A 17991-nucleotide genomic window follows, 5' to 3' on the forward strand; every position below is an offset into this window, starting at 1 on the left:
TTATGCAAACATAAGTAATATCATCTTCTCTCTGCTCTTACAACAGCATGTGACCATATTTCCTTCACCTTTTGTTTTTACCTAAAAACACAATTTGAGGACTTTTGAATGGCCTCAGGTTATCTGACTGTGCTTCAGTGGGCAGTCACACTGGACAGAGAGCCTTTTTGCCCTGATCTTAGGGGCCTGAGTTCAATTCTTATTTTCCCTTGAGTGAAGCGTGGACAGTAGTCAGTCTTGTTAGAAAGCCACCTGTCCAGGTCTGGCAGCCCCCTCCCCTGCTTCAGGTGAAACTCCGGCCAGTGTTTGCCTACAGGTGCAGGCCCTGCAGATCCTGGGCAGCCATAGGTCCCTGCGGACATGTGACTGACTCTCCTGTGCCCACCAGCTGCAGGAGCAGAATGAGAGGCTCCAGGCCTCCCTGTCTCAGGATCAGAGGAAAGCAGCCGCCCAGGCCCAGCGCCAGATCAGTGCTCTCCGTGCCCAGCTCCAGGAACAAGCCAGGCTCATCACCTCCCAGGAAGAGATGGTAGGTCTGTCCCTCTTCCCAGCCAGGCCTCGGTGCCCCTCGACCTCTGCGAGGATCTCCTTCCCTTCTCTGGCACTCACTACTGGCACTGGTCTCATTAGTCAGGCTCATTAAGGAGAGAGAAAGGTCCTCAGGCGTCAGGGGCACAGAATGGTGAGGATGCAGCCTGTCTTTTTCCAGGCCGAAGACGTGTCTGCTGTCCTTAGGGGCTGTGTTACTGGGTTCACACTAACATCAGAGACCATCTAAGGACAGGCACCTGGTGGATACTTGGCTTAGTACTTCATTTAAAGCTCACTCTTCAAGGCAGATATTGCTGCCTCCTCATCGTCACTTGACAGATGATGCAACCGGCTGGAGAAATCAAGTGCCTGTCTTGCATCCACGTCGGACACCCTGTAAGAGCCAGGGGAGGATTCAGCCCTGGCCAGGCAGTGGAATACCCAGCCTGTGTTCTTTTCACTGTGTCCACAGACATAATTTCCTACCCAATACCCTTTTCATAAGTGAACACCCTCTGGTGAGGTCGTCAGATAAACTGGTATGATGAGCAGTCACTTACTCACGAATGCCTCTCTCTTAAAACTGGCCCCAAGACTCTGCACCTGTTGCTCAGGCTCAGCTCCCCCTTCTGAGTTCCAGGTCAGCAGAGAAGTGTATCTGTCCTCAGAGGGGCCCCTCCGTGGCCTCAGGTCCTTGCCACGGTTCTGATACCACCCTCCACACAGACTCTCTAGGCACAGCACTTCCTGTCACTATCTGGTTCAGTCTTCTTGTTCCTGCACGCTGGCTATTTGTGCTCTTCTGTTTCCCCAGCCATATTTCAGCCAGGTGTCTAACCCCGTCCCTTGCTGCTTTTCTTTTTACTGCACAGCCCCTCCTCCCGCCTCTGCAAACACTTAGCTTCACTGCTGTGGCCACCTCAGGACCAGTCTGGACATCTCTTCCTTCTGTTATCCAGAACTCTTGTTTGCAAATATTTCACTTAGGAGCTCATTGGTTAAACATGGATTCAGAATAGGTTAATAGGGGGTTATTTTTATTGTAAAAGAGGTGACAGTCGATGGCCTTGGTTTAGCAGCAAAATTATGCCATTGGAAATCCAGGCTGTTTTTCTTTTTACCACCTTCAGTGTGTTGACTTCTGTTCTCATGCTTGACTCTCACAATTGCAAGATGGCTGCCATAGCTCCAACCATCACAACCATATTCAATAGAAGAAGTGGATGAAAAGGCCCCTTTATAAGACTTTTGCTTATGTTTTATCAATCAAAGCTGTATTACATGGGCAATTACAGCTGCAAAGAAGGTTAGAAAGCAAGTAATTAGTTTTACAGTCTCTAGAATAGAGGTAGACAAGGGAGGAAACATTTGGAAATGGACATTGGATGTGTCATTCATTGGTAGATAATAAAAAACAACTCAAGCTTAAGCAGAAGAGGGAATTTGTCATTAGGGTAGACAGGGTGTCTCACAGAGTTCATGGCAGGAGAGCAGCTGAGTCTGGGAATAAACTGGAACCAGATACATGAATGTGGTCAGGGGTTTTCCTTTGCTGTGTACCTCTGTTCTGTGTATCTGCTGCAATTTTTTTCTTTTATTCTGAAGATCACCTTTCACTTCATATCTGTCCCATGTGGCAAAACAAACAAGCAAACAAGTAAACAAAACCCAAACCAAAACCAGTTGGCTGCCACTGGCTCTTGACTTCACATGTTATCAGTTCAGAGTTCTCCTCCCAAACCTAGACAGTCAGCTCTGTGGGGGGTGGGGGGGGTCACATACTCACAAGCAGCTGTCCCATGTGCAGCTATGTGGAAGGAGGATGAAGAGGAGGGGGGCCGTGCAGACAGTTTAGTGACCGTCCACATCCCTCCTCCTTCCTCCCAGGGGACACTCAGCTCAGATGCCCCCGTCGTGGGAGGGAGCCTACCTTGCCCTGGTTGTCCACCAATTGTACCAAAAGTATTGATTGTGTCCCTGTCCCTGCAAGCTGAGGAGCTTGCATGGGGCTCCTGCCCTTCGAATCACAGTCCCTCTCTGAAGGGGGGGGGGTGTTCCCACCAGGGGAAAAGGCAGCACGATGCCATGCTGGTTGCTGCCATCCAGCCTTGGTGCCACGCCCCTCCCCCCACTTATGGAGATGCTGTTGGGCAGTGTACTTCGAGCTCCTCGCTCCCAGGGAGAGGCACGGAAACAGTGGCTGTCCCTTCTTTATGGTGCTAGGCAGAGGCACTGCTCAGAGTAGAGTCCCCTGCTGGCTGTAACCTGCTCTCTTCCACATCTTTGTAGATCCAGACCATGTCTCTGAGGAAGGAGGAGGGTAAGCCTGCACGGGGTATTTTGTCTTGTCCTCTTCTCTCTCCTGTTCCCCACCAGTCAATTTGGAGAATGAGGGTGGTGGTGGTGGTGACAGCAGCTCAGGGGACATGTGCTGTCAGGCTCTTCGGCTGGGTGAGGGAGGGCAAGAAGGTATTTTCTTCTGGGACATATAGGGCTCCAGCCTGCGGTGGATTCTTACCTGGCCTGCTCTTCTCTGTAGGGTGGTGGAGGCATGGGGAAGGGTGAGGATCCTGGGGGCAGTGATGGATGGAGCAGGGTTTGGGAAAAGTTTCTTTCTAACTCATCACGTCTGCAGTTTGGACCATCAACTTTTACCTTGCTCCCAGGGGGTAGCACGTTGTCCCCAAATCAGTGTGAATGTGGCCGGTTTAGGGAGTATGCTGTCTTCCTCTGCTGTGCTGTGTGCGGGAGTGCACGTGCTGGCCTCTAAAGGGAGACAGTAACCGGCAGGGCACTGCCCCTACCTGGATGGCCCTCGCCAGCCCCTTATGAAACCTGGCCCTTCCTGCTCCATCCCGCTTCTTCTGTCCTAGCTCTTCAGCCTCCCTTCTGCCTTTTCTTGCAAATCCACACGTCTCTTCCCATCCCCTGCCTCTAGGTCAGATGTTTCTTTCCCAGCTTTGCAAGCAGTTCAGAGAAGCACTGTCCCTGCAGCCCCAACCTTCCCAAGGGCTTCGCCGAGCACTTTAGACTTATGGTCTCATTACACTGTCCCCACAATTTAATGTGGGCTGGGCATTATCATCCTCATTTTCTAGATGAGGAGACTGAGGCTTGGCGAGGTTCCAGGACTCCCCGTGTTGTGCACAGCTGGTTGGGCAGGGCTGGACTGTGTGAACTCTGGTCTTTCTGGCTCCCCGTGTCAGTGTTTGTGACCATGGCTCCATCCCGGGTAAAGAAACAACTGGAGGGCTTACCCCTTCTTGCTGACACTCATGTGGTGTCCCATGCTTTCCTCTGGGTCAGGGATAGGGTCCAGGGCATTGAGGCCACACTAACTGTTCCTGCTCTTCTCAGGGATCCACAAGGGCCTGAAGGCTATGGACACAGAGGAGGACTCTTCTGAGGAAGGTGAGGTCTTAGTTTCCTTCCCTGGTGTCTAATGCAGGACACAGAATTGTCCTCTTCGTTGTTTAGTTTGTGTCTACTTCACCATGTCTGGCTACTGAAGCTGGGGGGGAGGAGAAGTAGGGACAAGGAAATAAGTATTTCTGAAGCCCTTGTGTGTGCCGGGCACGTTACACACAGGCACTAACATGCGATCTAAATGGTCCACCGATGGGTCAGTGACTTGCCCAGAGTCACAGAGCCGGCAGGTGTGTGGAGGCAGGATTTGGAATGGCATCTGATGCGTAGCCTGTCCCGTGTGCCTGTCTCACCTCCTCTCACCTTGGTCATTGTCTTGTGCTGCAGAGTTAGAGGACTCCGGAGACGGACAGCAGAAGGTGCTGGCAGCGCTGAGGCGAAACCCCACCCTGCTGATGCAGTTCAGGCCAATCCTGGAGGACACCTTGGAAGAGAAGCTGGAAAGCATGGGGATAAAGAGAGTAAGATCCCGGGCTACTGTTGTGAGGGCTGCTGTCTATCGTTTAGACACACGATGTTCTTAACCTGACAGATGCTTGATTGCTCTTTACAGTGTAGGCTTATTCGTCTTATTTGTTCCAACTGGGGTGCCTTTCATACCCAGGAACATGAGCCCACACAGCTTCCCCTCACCGCACGGCAGCAATGTGGTCTCTCTCCTCTGTTTCCAGTGGTTTCTTGGGGTGTCGCCGTGCATCCTGACCTTTCTGTGCTCTCCACTCATCTGTGTCTATTTCTGACAGAGGGAATTTAATTGGTTCAGTCTGCCTTCTGAAAGGGTCCCTTGGGTGAAGTGTCCATCATCAGTGGCACACGTGGCCACAGCACTCAGCAAGTGGCTGTGGGTGAGGCAGGCAGTGAAAGCTATGTCTGGGACCCTCATGCCCGTGTTTAACCAGAGCATGCATTTTATCATTAAAGGCATCGATGACATATTTTATTAAATAAAAACACTAACCTTTGAATGTTTTCAACTACTGTTCCATCTAACTTTGGCCCTAAGATCAGATTTGATTAAAACATTTCTTTCTGGGGTGCCTGGGTGGCTCAGTCGGTTAAGCGCCCGACTTCGGCTCAGGTCATGATCTCACGGTTCATGGGTTCGAGCCCCGCGTTGGACTCTGTGCTGACAGCTCAGAGCCTGGAGCCTGTTTCAGATTCTGTGTCTCCTTCTCTTTCTGCCCCTCCCCTGCTTGCACTGTCTCCCTCTGTCTCAAAAATAAACATTAAAAAAAATTTTTTAAAAACCCATTTATTTCTTTTTTTAAACTTTTTTTAAATGTTTATTTTTGAGAGAGAGAGAGAGAGTACAAGCAGGGGAAAGAGAGAGAAAGACATGGAATCCAAAGCAGACTCTAGGTTCTGAGCTGTCAGCACAGAGCCTGATGTGGCGCTCGAACTCACGAACTGTGAGATCATGACCTGAACTGAAGTCAGATTCTTAACTGACTGAGCCACCCAGGTGCCCCCTAAAACATTTCTTTCTAACCTTGAATGAATCCTTATGGGCTCTGGGTGGATGTCAAAAGCCCAAGCAACTTCCACTTCCAGTAGGTCTTGGAAGAAAAATGTTTATTCATTTTTAAGAGAGAGAGAGAGAGAGAGAGAGAGAGAGAGAGAGAGAGAGAGAGAGAGAATGAGCAGGGGAGGGGCAGACAGAGAGGGAGACACAGAATCTGAAGCAGGCTCTGGGCTCTGACCTATCAGCACAGAGCCTGATGCAGGGCTTGAACCCACGAACCATGAGATCCTGACCTGAGCCGAAGTCAGATGCTTAACCGACTGAGCCACCAGGCGTCCCTGCAGTTCATTTTTCACACATTGTTAGGCACAGCGGACAACCCGTCTGGCATGATGGTTATGAGGTACAAATGAGGTACAAAAGGAGCAAGCTCTGGTCTCTGTCCTCACATGAGTGGGGTGGCGGAAGGGCATGTCCCACCTGAGCCCCAGAAGCTGTGATGTCGATGGAGTTGTGCGTAGCCCCATTGCATCGTCTTGCCATGCACGTTTTGATGCAGCTCCCAGACCCTAAACCATTACACTTCCTGCAGCGTGTGCAACCGCTGCCCACCCTGCTCTGACGTCACCCCATCCTCTTCCAGAAAGCACTGGGTGCTGAGCACAGTGACTCCCAGGCCAGCAGCAGGTGCGAGAGGCTTAGGGGAACTTCTGTCTCCAACGGGGGAACTTCTGTCTCTTCTAGGATGCAAAGGGAATCCCCTTTCAAACTCTTAGACACCTCGAGTCCCTCCTGAGAGCCCACCGGGAGCAGAAGGCACGGAGGTTTTCTGAATTTCTGAGTCTGAGGGAAAAGCTTGTCAAGGAAGCCACCAGTAGAGTGAAGCAGAGACAGAGACACATGGCCCCGGCATCCCAGTTGGACAGCGGGGCTCCAGGTGAGCTGGTCAGAGGGCTTGCTTGGGGGTTGGGGCTGAGAGGGTCCAGGCTTGTTTGCACACGAGGAGGGTGTACTTTCTGCCTCCAGCAGGGCATTGCTTGAAAGAGCGAGATGGCAGTGTCTTTGCAGGTGACTGAGTCCAAAAGTCCCCTTTTGGGGGAAACAGGGTCAAGGAGTGGGCCCCAGGGTCACCCAGGGAAGCTGGAGGAGAGCCGGCATTAGAGCCTGTGGTTAGCCCTGAGCTTGCTGCCCCTACTTTGCAGGTTTACTTGCTTTGACCGCAAGTTGAACTTTGCTCCAACAGAGAGGAACAGTTTCTGGCCCTGAAGCCAGGGATGTCAGTGCTGGGAGAGGGCCCAAGGCCTGAGAGCACTGGGGCTGCAGGCAGGGGCAAAAGGGATCAAATGCAAAGTCTGCTCCAGAGCTGTGGGAGGCTGGGCGAGGTCTGCCTGCTGACACACTCTCAGAGCTCAGACTTGGTTCCCTGGGCCGGGTCACAGCCACTGCTTCGCCGGGGCGGGTGGGGGGGAGGGGCTCTTGGGGAGGATTCAAGTGTGTGAGTGGTGGCCCTCCAGTCTCTGTCCTCGGGGAACTGAGGAAGCAAGGTAACTTGTGTTCCTGGGTTTGAGAGCCCCCTGTTTCTAGAGGATTTCCAGATCCACCGAGCTGCTGAAATTAGGGGCCGGGGGAGGGCTTCAGGGGGTCTGAGGCTGTTTGTGCAGTGTGGTGCTGCAGCTCCTTTTCCTCATGAGTATATACCAGGGGCTATCGATTCTCTTATCGCCTTGTGTCCAGGCAGACCCAGCCTGAACTCGTCATCCTAACGAATTTCCCAGAGTGTGGACCACATTCTCTGGGGATGTGAGAGATGATTTTAGTTGGTACGTGGACCAATAATTCTAGAATTTACTAAGGCCGATCCGTGCCAAGCACAGATCCTCTGCTGGGAAAGCGGCCCAGACTTGGTGATGATGGGGCCAAGCACAGGGGTGGTGGGTGTGCGGCAGAGAGAGGGGACCGGGAGGCACGGCAGAAGAAGGAAAGCATCCTCTGAGGACAGGCTTCCAGAAGAGGAAAGGTATCTTGCTCCTCCAGGCACCCCCTCCCCTCCAGCCCTTGCTCCTGTGGTCAGAAAACCGGAGTGAGAACCACCCCCTTGCCTGTCTGCCCTTCCCTGGTCCTGGGGCCCTGCCGTCTCCAGGGTATGTCACAGAGGTGTGACGTGAGCACTGTGTTTCCACAGCATTTTGCAGACCTCTCTTTCCAGCTGGATGCCCACATGCTCGTTTTCTACGTCCCACGAGTGCTGCATGAATGCTCACCTCTGGTCTCCACTTAGATTGTGCCTCTTTTCTTTTGGGGCAGAGCTGTGGGATGTAGCAAGGCTGTGAGTGGCAAGAGCCCTGGATTTGGGGTGGCTGATGACCTGGGTTTGCAGGTACCACTGACTTGCGTGGAGCCGTGGGCCCTGAGTCCCTGGATCTCTTGCAGCCCCTGTAAAGTAGGGAAAACGACACTCTCCTAAGGCATCTGGGGCCAGGTGGGTGCTGTGGGTAAAGTGCTTAGCTTAGTGTCTGTGTGCAGTAATTGTAGCTATTCTTGTTACTTTCTGTCAGCGAGTCTGTCTGCTTTACCCTTCTCTCCAGTCTGTTCTTAGAAGGTCCACTTCTGTGTAAGCGCATTCTCTGAGAGCGGTGTATTTCCAGCGTTTTTGATCTTGAACTGCAGTAAGAAACACAGTTTACCTGTGACAGTCCACACACGTAAGAGTTTTGTGGGAAAGTACTCTGATACTCTGTGATGCCCTTCTCTTCCCTTTCCATAAAAAAAAAAAAAATTGCCGATCCTGGATACCCCGCTGGGGAATTCGGAAAAGGGAGGGGCTGGGTCTGAGTGCTTGCCTTTATTTTTTTTATTTTTTATTTATTTATTTTTATATTTTTATTTTTATTTTTTATTTTTATTTATTTTTATTTATTTTTTCAATATATGAAATTTATTGTCAAATTGGTTTCCATACAACACCCAGTGCTCATCCCAAAAGGTGCCCTCCTCAACACCCATCACCCACCCTCCCCTCCCTCCCACCCCCCATCAACCCTCAGTTTGTTCTCAGTTTTTAAGAGTCTCTTATGCTTTGGCTCTCTTCCACTCTAACCTCTTTTTTTTTTTTTTTTTTTTCCTTCCCCTCCCCCATGGGTTCCTGTTAATTTCTCAGTGTCCACATAAGAGTGAAACCATATGGTATCTGTCTTTCTCTGTATGGCTTATTTCACTTAGCATCACACTCTCCAGTTCCATCCACGTTGCTACAAAAGGCCATATTTCATTCTTTCTCATTGCCACGTAGTATTCCATTGTGTGTATAAACCACAATTTCTTTATCCATTCATCAGTTGATGGACATTTAGGCTCTTTCCATAATTTGGCTATTGTTGAAAGTGCTGCTATAAACATTGGGGTACAAGTGCCCCTATGCATCAGTACTCCTGTATCCCTTGGGTAAATTCCTAGCAGTGCTGCTGCTGGGTCACAGGGTAGGTCTATTTTTAATTTTCTGAGGAACCTGAGTGCTTGCCTTTAAAGGACTGAATTCCAGGAGGATTTAGTGGGTCTGGGTGGCCCATGTGGTCCTGTTGCGACCTCTGGTGGCAGCAGGGTCTCCCTGCAATGTTGTCTGCGCTCCAGCGGCTGCAGCCTGGGTGGGTAGAGAGGATGGGTGCTCTTGGCGAGGTCAGCCCCTAGCACTACACGGGGAGGGTGAAGCTGCTGACAAGCTGGGCCCCTCTTCATTTTTTTGGTTAAGTTTCTTTATTTGTTTTGAGACAGAGAAAGAGAGTGCGAGAGCAGGGGAGGGGCAGAGAGAGAGAGAGTGAGAATCCCAAGTAGGCTCTGCACTGCCAGCACGGAGCCCGATGTGGGGCTTGAACCCACGAACCATTAGATCATGACCTGACCGAAGTTGGATGATCAACTCACTGAGCCACCCAGGTGCCCCACAGGCCCCACTTCAGACCTGCCGACTCCCGTGGGACTCCTGGAATGATGGCATGACCCTGGAAGACCAGCTGCTCTCCTGGTCTGTGCTAGAACTGTGGGTCCCAGCCCTGAGTCTGGCCAGCAGCAGGACTCCTGCGGTGGGGGCGGTGGTCATATTTGCGCTGGTTATCACGGTACGCTGCGACAGACTGACTTGTCCATTTCTAGTGTGCCGGAGCCTGTCTCTACGTCCTCTTCGGGCTTGAAGCCCCAGATGCTCATGCCTTGAAACTTATTCCCATCTGTGTTTCTAGTCAAAAGCCAGCAGAACCCACTGGCCATCAAAGAGGCCCAGCCAAAGTCCAGGACGCTGCATGTGGCATTGCCATCTAAGCCAGCAGAGCCACCCACGACAACTCTTCAGAGCCACAGCAGCCACGGTGCTGGCCTGGCTCCCGTGCCCACCCCTACTCCGCGCCCCAGAGCACGTGGACCCTCCGGCACCTCTGCTTCCTCAGGGCCCGGGCCGAGGTGAGCCCCGGACTCCGCACTCCCCCTGGGTCTTGGCAGTGGCTCCCAGCCTCAGGCAGCCCTGATCTGGGCTTCCCGCAGGCTTCTGCAGACAGGTGAGGGGCAGAGACAGAAGTGAACAGGAGAAGCCTCAGTTGGGGTCCATCCTGAGACCTCACGAAGAGACTGGGGTCCTTTGCTCCTGGCCAGGACAAACCCACCCCTACCTTCCCCATCTCTTCCTTAAAAGCCTTAGTTGCCACGCCGGAAAGGCTGGGCATTCATCTTCTCACAGAGTTGCTGGTGTGGCTGCTATGCTCCAGAGTGACTCCTGGCTATCATCTGGGCCCAAGGAAGGAGCAGGGCTGACTTGGGGCAAATCAGACACGCTTGCAAGTGGTGAGGTTTGGCTTCCAAAGCTTTTCTGGCCCACGTAGCCCTCATTTCTTCTTGTCCATGACAGTACACCCCCATTCAGTTCTGAAGAGGACTCAGAGGGAAATTCCATGCAGCGGACATCTCTCCAGCCCCCACGAGGTCCTTCCAGGATGGGGCCCCGGCCAGAGGACAAGTGGGACTGGTCTGACACAGAGACGTCGGAGGGGAGTGCCCAGCCCCCTGAAAAAGGCTCAGGTGGGCTGGCTTCCTCAGGTGAGTGATCTGGGACCACTGAGGTAGCCCTTCTCCAGCCCAGATTTCTCTAGTCCTGGAAACACTCTTTTTCTTTGGGTTCTCTGATTTGGCAACTCATTGTGACTTGGACAGAATGACGTCCCTCCCATCAGGTATTTTCCTGTGGTCGCAGAGACAGTTAGAAGAAGGATAGAATCTGAGTGAGTTTTATTTTGCCCCTTGTTTTGTCATTGAATTGCCTAACTGGTGGAGTTGGAGGAGCTCGCTCCTTTTGTCCTCCACATCCTTACCGTTAGAGAATGAACATGGTGGCCAGACAAATGGAGATTGAAGTGTTGTTCTATTACTGGAGATAGTGCCTAGTAATGCTAAGGCATAGGCTTCCTCTCAGAGCCTGATTGGCTCCTGAGGCCAATGTGGGGACCCCCTCCAGCCTCCCCAACCTAGATTCTCACCATACTTGTGGCCATATGGGGTGGGGTCAGCAAAACCGCAGAGAGGGCTGAAGTATGCCGCTGTGGGGACAGTCCAGCTGGCCTCCAAACGCAGTCACAGGTGCAGGGAGCATATCAGAAAAAGAAAGATGGCCCAGGGGATGTTGCAGTCCCTCTGCTTGGCTACTCCAGTGGATAGGAGAGGTAAGAAAGTGGGGGGGGGGTGCTGAGAGGGTGTCCATGCTCTGCTTGCCCAACCTGGTAGAGGAGGAATGCCTTCATGCCACGCATGAGGTGACGTGTGCCACACACATTGTCACTGATGTCCAAACTAAGTCTCTGACACCTTATGTTACTTGTTCAAGGTCCCAGAACTAATAACGTGAAAAACAGATTCTGTATTATGTTTTTGAAGTTAATGTGTTGGTGGCATTTTTTTTTTACTTGAAAAATAAATTTTTCCCAGAAAGAACTGCCTTTAGCCATTTTCCTAATTTTGAGAATATCCACACAGTCTTTTATGCTTCTTGAGTTCATTAGTACCAGATCAAGGGGTTGTGGTTACCCAGCCAACTATCGCTGCAGTAAAAGTAGCCTCCAGGGCAAACCTAGGTTACAATGAACATTTTGAGAGATATAGTTGGTTGTAACACATGCAGTCTCACACAAAGAAAGTTTTTGTAACAAAAGAGTGTGGTTTTCCAGCTAACCTTAAGATGGAGGGTGACAGCTTCAGAAGGTCACAGTGAACCTTCACAGCAGGCTGACTCATTGCCACCAATGGTCTTAGGGACATAGTGGCATTTTTACAGGAAAGTTCTTTGCCCTTTTCAGCAAAGAGATTTAGCAATTTCACTTGATGAAAAGACATCATAGAAATTTGAGTTAAATGTTACGATTAACTGGAATGAATATATCCATTAAACTTGTCACTTTCTTTAAGATTTTTAAAAAATATTTATTTATTTTTGAGAGAGAGAGAGAGAGAGAGAGAGAGAGAGAGAGAGAGAGCGAGCAGGGGAGGGGCAGAGAGAGAGGGAGACACAGAATCTGAAGCAGGCTCCAGGCTCTGAGCTGTCAGCACAGAGCCCGACATGGGGCTTGAACTCACGAACCGTGAGATCATGACCTGAGCCGAAGTCAATTGCTTTAACTGACTGAGCCACCCAGGCATCCCTAAACCTGTCACTTTCTATCTAACAGTGTACTACAATAACTAATTGAGCATTTTTCTTCTGAAACAACTAAGTCAACTCCCATTCTTTCAAGATTTTCTTTTATTTTTTTCTTTTTATGTTTTTTAAATTTATTTTTGAGAGAGAGAGAGAGAGGGACAGAGGATCCGAAGTGGGCTTTGCATTGACAGCAACGAGCCCAATGTGGGGTTTGAACTCATGAATCGTGAGATCATGACCTGATCCAAAGTCGGATGCTCAACTGACTGAGCCATCAGGCACCCCTCTTTTAAGATTTTCTTATAAAACTGTTAATGGAAAGGCCTGCAGCTTCTGGCTTCAGTTGAATTTTCTTTTTCTTAAAATTTTTTTAATGTTGTATTCATTTTTGGGAGAGAGAGAGAGAGACAGAGTGTGAGCAGGTGAGGGGCAGAGAGAGGGAGACCCAGAATCCCGGAGCAGGCTCCAGGTTCTGAGCTGTCGGCACAGACCGTGATGTGGGGTTCGAACTTCTGAACCACGAGATCGTGACCTGAGCCAAAGTCGGATGTTTAACCGACTGAACCACCCAGGCACCCCTTCAGGTGCATTTTCTAGCCAAGGCTTAAAGAACATGGAAATGAAGAGTTTTGTCTTTTCAAAGTCATCAAGTGGAAACTTTGGAATATAAACCCATATCTGAACAACCTGTAAATTCCATGCTCTTAATGGATTCTGCAGAACTTTATCTTGTCCATAGCATATTCCAAGCCTGCCAGTCCATCAGAATCCATCAGAAGTAAATCTTTGGAGAAGTACCGATGGCCACCAGGTGGGGCAATAAGATGGAAAGGTGTTAGAAGTGGGAGTCAGGAGTCCTCTGATAGTTTGGGTGCTGTCACTTGTTACCCGCTTGTGTGAGGGGTTTTGGTTTCTTTTCTATAAAATGAGGTATCAAGACAAGACAATGAGAAGTGAGGAACACAGTGCCTGGTACATAGTGGCCCTTACCAAACATTTCTTGAGGGGCGCCTGGGTGGCTCAGTCTGTTAAGCGTCCAGCTTCAGCTCAGGTCATGATCTCACCACTTGTGGATTCGAGCCCCTCATTGGTCTCTGTCCTGATGACAGCTCAGAACCTGGAGTCTGCTTTGGATTTTGTGTCTCTCTCTCTCTGCCCCTCCCCTGCTTTTGTTCCATCTCTTCTTCTCTCTCTCGAACATAAATAAACATAAAAGAATTTAGAAAACAAACATTTCTCCAATGAGTCATTGAACCAAGGCTGTTGGAGCCCCAGACGGCTGCTCAGAGCCTCAGACGGTTGCATCCTACAAGGCCATGGTTAGCTCCCTGCTTCCTGGCCATTCTTGAGATCTGGCCATCCGCCATGGTTTACCATGTCACCAGGAGTCTGTTGATCGTCTTTGTGCCTTGCTTAGCCCCCCTTCCTGCATGGAGTTTGCAGAAAGCCTGTCGGCCCTCAGTCCTTCTGTGATGATTTATTTTTATGATACTTCTTCTCATCTCAGTGCAGATGTTGAAGGAGGCTGTGTCTGCACGTTAGTCTTGCTTTTCATGTACCAAGTGAGCAGAGGTTCTGCCTCTGCCTCCCATTTGGAGAGAAGAACCGCTTTCTAAGCCTCTGTCTGCAGCCATGTTGTTAAGTGTAGTTATATTTTTAGGATGGTCAAAGCCTTCTTTTTCTGGCACCCATTGGCCTGGGCCTTCTCTCTATCTTCGCCCCTCTTCTTTGTGGTTACCCTTTCTTCTTCCTCCTGACCCTTCTCTACACTCCCTCTGTCCACTCCAGAGCCTGGTCATGACCTACAAGGATGAGGCATTCATTCTCTGGAGTTCTCCCTCTGGTTGTCTTCCAGGAACCCTGGTGCAGTCGCTGGTCAAAAACCTTGAGAAACAGCTGGAGGCTCCGGTGAAGAAGCCTGCTGGAGGGGTCAGTCTGTTCTTAATGCCCAGCGCCGGCCCACGGAAGGCTGCCGTGCCAGGAAGGAAGCCCCAGGTAGGGTGCAGGACTCTTGGAGGTTGCCCTGCCATTTCCCACAGAGCCAGCTCTGAGTTTGGGGGCCTGGGGTGGGGTCTAGTGAGTGTCAGCCTTGGCCCTAGTGGGACATCACAGGTGACCTCACTGTCTCCTCTGCCCCTGCCCAGGTGGAGGGGTGGCCACTTTCAAATGCTTTTTTTTTTTTTTTTTTTGTATCTCTGTTGACATTAAAAAGCCTTTTGGTCCATTATACAAGCAACTACTTGTATAGGTCGCTTCTCCTGGTCACTCACGCTCCCATTTCCTGCCTCTGACACAGCCTGGACCTGACTCTGTGCCCAGCTGCTGGTAGTAGCTGCTCTCCTGGCTCTGGTTCACCCCACCACGGGCTTCGGCCCCTTCCTTCACTCAGCCGAGGCCCCCAACACCAGGCTGAGTGCGGAGCAGACTTCTCCTCAAGGGCAGGCATTGGAGTGGGCGACAACATATAATGGGAATATGTAGATATTTCATTCTCAATATTCCAGGCCATTCCTCATCACTAAGAATGCCTTGGTGGCCTTGCCTCTCTGAGGCTCTAGCTGCTGTCAGACTTAGAGCTCAGATGCTCAGACTCCCCAACATTACCGTTCAGACGCCCTCCTCACTGCCTCCGGTCAGGGAGTAACTCCCATGTGCCCGTTACTTTCTGGGGCAGAAACATTTAGAGCTCTCGCTACTTCACATTCCTGTATCACCTTTTTCAGTCAAAAAGGTGCCTCCTGGGATGACCAGAGGTATTGCCCTAACGGTCTGAAGTAGTGGGCAATCACTTTCTCAGGAGACCATGTTCTTATTACATAATGTGCTTGGTTTATTATGCAGCCCATGTGCATTGGTGAGTATCTAGTCCAGGTGATTAAAATAAATTTGCCCCTTTTCCCCTGGGGAAAGAGGGTCACTATCCAACAGCAGGCTTAGCCTGCTGCCCTGGGCCCGGGGTGGTTCTGATTGCTTGGCTTTAAGTTCTGGGAGAAAATGCACAGGATGTTCCTATCAAAACCCAGGTAGCCCTCAGTGCCAGGGGATGGGCACTGAGAGCTCTGAGGGGTGACTGTGGCTCAGGGGTACCCCCGGGCTCTTGCGTTGGCTGCAGCCCAGACCCTTTCCAGGCTGACGGTTCCTGGTCCCCAAGAGCTATCCTCCTGCTCCTTTGGTCAGGGTATTAACCAGCCCCGCAGAAGCCATCTGAGGGCAGGTGGGGAGGGACTTTAGCCCCTGCTGCATTCAGGAAAGTCAAGGCTCTGGGCGTTCAGCTCCATCTATGTGGGGGATTGAAAAATCTAGACAAAGTTTAGATGATAAGAGCAGCCTGATTTGCTGTAAGCCTTTCCAAGGAGCTTGCCTTGGTTTGGCCAGTGGAACTTCAGGAGCGTTTGAAATCACTCTGACCCCAGGTCTCTGAAGCAGGTTTTCAGACAGGGAAACATGAAAAAGCAGGAGAAGGAATGTCTCCCAACTGCTTCTTCCAAACCTGCATTTTGTCCCTGTGTCTGTCCAGCATTTTCATCCTCCCTTGTCAGAATGCATTTTCTTCTCCCCCCTTACTTCCCTGCAGCTTTCAGATGATGAGACTGACTTGGAGATCTCTTCCTTGGAAGATCTCCCCCAGGACCTGGGCCAGAGAGAAGAACTGAAGCCCCTGTCTCGCTCAAAGCCGCCGGAGAAGTTTGGCACCAGCCCTTGGAGCCCTGGCCGACCCAGGGTCCCTGGCTGGTGATCCTACCCCAGAACCTGGCTGGGGCCAGCTCAGGGTGCCCTCCGCCCTCCCCCCCAACACAAGAGGCTACTAGGCCGCTCTTGTCTTCACCAGTAACTGAGAGGTCTTCTCTGGAAGAGAAGGTCTCTCTGGAGATAAACAGAGCAGAAGGGGGATATGATTTCTCCTCTCTTGTCTGTGAGGAGGGGTCCTGTTCCAGAGCTCCAGGGGCACCTGGCTGGGTGCTCCCGGTCCTATGGTTTGAGAAAGGGTTATAATGAGCCCTTTCCTCCCCCCACCACCATGTTCACTCCAGACTGAAGGAGCCACTTGATCTTTGTGACGTATTGTCAATCTGTGGGAATGCTGTGGAGAGGAGTCTTACTTGGTGTCCTTCTAGGGACACATATGTCTCAGTCAGTCATTCAGTGATTGATCCAAAGTCATTTACTGAGTGCTTGCTCTGGGCCAGGTCCTCCAGGCTCTCCCTACCTTGCTGGGGTGCTGGCAGAGGTGAGTGGGGCAGAAGTACTGGGTAGTAGTCTAGTGACAGAGAGTCCACTTAAACATATAGGGATGACATTGATTTTTTCAACGTTTATTTATTTTTGGGACAGAGAGAGACAGAGCATGAACGGGGAAGGGGCTGAGAGAGAGGGAGAGTCCTACTCAATGTCCCCCAGGGTGGCCCTCACTATGCTCCCATGACACCCTGCACCCAGTGCAGGCTTGGGAGATCTTGGAGAGACTCCCAGAGCTGAAGTCTGGCTGTGCTTGCTTATGGGTGGGAGAGAGGGAGGGAGGGCGGGCCGCCTGGCTGGGGCCTCATGCCCAAAGGACCACAAATTTAATCTTTGACATTATTTCTAAAATTAGGTTATATATGTAACCACTGTATTTTTTTTTATGTAAAAGGTGTTAATTTATCATATGGAAACATTTAAATATAGCACAATGGTTATAACTCGCTTGCGTTCATTATTTTTGGAGCTTCAGAAGGGGCACAGGGGGGCGAAGGCAGCTGCACCTGTGTTGTGGCAGGTGAGGTCCATTGGGATGTGGTTGCCAACATGGGGTAAGGAGGGCCAGAGCTTTGCTGGGCTGAAGTGGGAGGAAGCAGGATCGGCAGGGAGAGCCCTCCAAAAGCAATGCAGGTCCCATCACCGTGAGAGCAGAGGGAGCAGGAGGCAGGAGCAGGCGGGGAGTGGGGGGGGGCCCAGACTGCCGCTTGGGGCTGACATCTCCACCAACCCAGTGGGAGCTGCCGAGCAGGGAGTCCCTGTTGGGCAGAAACGGCCAGGCCCTGGAGTCCGCACCTTCTCGGCCTACTTCATTGCTCGTAGTTGAACAGCAGTGTTTTGCCTGAAGGGAGACCCATACCTGTACCTCGCTGAGGACTCCAAGTTCATCCGCCCACCTAGCAGAGACGATGATCAAGACTTCGAGCATGCAGCAAAGGAAGGGTTTAGCGAGTGGCAGCCAAACAGGGAGATGGGAGGACAAGCCAGAAACCACTCTCTGAAGGAGGAGAGTCAGGGCAATTTAAAGACAGACTATAATGGGGCGCCTGGGTGGCTCAGTCGGTTAAGCATCCGACTTCGGCTCAGGTCATGATTTTGCGGTTTGTGGGTTTGAGCCCCGTGTCGGACTCCGTGCTGACAGCTTGGAGCCTGGAACCTGCTTCGAATTCTGTGTCTGCCTCTCCCCTGCTCATGCTGTCTCTCAGTAATAAATAAGTGTTAAAAAAATAAAGACAAACTACAAGAGGGCTGGGTAAAAAGTTGCAGCTGTACTTACTAGTCTACAGCTGCGATGGGTCACCTAGAGTTACAGGTTTCAGGAATAGTGTCCCCAAAGTCCACGTCCCCAACACCCAGCCTCGACCACTATCAGCTCAACTCACGGGCAGTCTTGCTCCATCCGTCTCTTCCCCTGCCTTGGGTCCCTTGCCCTTCCCTGCCCTCCATCCAGTCTATGTTTAGCCTCTGGGTAGAGGTGCTGCTACCTGGCCAGGCCTGAAGTTCTGGTGGGAGGAACCAGGGGAAATGAAGGAGGAAAGGCTTTGCAGAGGGCAAAGGGCATCTGGGGGCGGGGTGGGCTTGGGGGCTTGTGGTACCAGGCTGCTCAGCAAGGCCAGAGCACAGCTTGTGAAGGGCCTTATGTGGGACTTGGGGCCAGTGCAGCCCT

General features: G+C 51.3%; 1 protein-coding gene across 7 annotated transcripts in view; it reads left to right on the forward strand.

Annotated features, from left to right (window-relative positions):
• The window catches only part of DZIP1L (DAZ interacting zinc finger protein 1 like), a 42919-nt gene extending 26147 nt beyond the window's left edge, over window positions 1-16772 (forward strand). For all 7 annotated transcript variants that reach the window (XM_011286138.3, XM_011286140.3, XM_006936380.4 and 4 more), the window contains 9 exons: window positions 389-529; window positions 2821-2851; window positions 3889-3942; window positions 4285-4418; window positions 6164-6356; window positions 9652-9868; window positions 10311-10498; window positions 13945-14084; window positions 15664-16772. In XM_011286138.3, coding sequence (XP_011284440.2) covers window positions 389-529; window positions 2821-2851; window positions 3889-3942; window positions 4285-4418; window positions 6164-6356; window positions 9652-9868; window positions 10311-10498; window positions 13945-14084; window positions 15664-15825 — 1260 coding nt within the window. In that variant the 3' untranslated portion in view covers window positions 15826-16772. The remainder of the gene's footprint in view (window positions 1-388; window positions 530-2820; window positions 2852-3888; window positions 3943-4284; window positions 4419-6163; window positions 6357-9651; window positions 9869-10310; window positions 10499-13944; window positions 14085-15663) is intronic.
• Window positions 16773-17991: the final 1219 nt, after the last annotated feature.

This window comes from Felis catus, chromosome C2 (assembly GCF_018350175.1).
Source record: "Felis catus isolate Fca126 chromosome C2, F.catus_Fca126_mat1.0, whole genome shotgun sequence".
In the NCBI taxonomy this organism is placed as follows: domain Eukaryota; kingdom Metazoa; phylum Chordata; class Mammalia; order Carnivora; family Felidae; genus Felis; species Felis catus.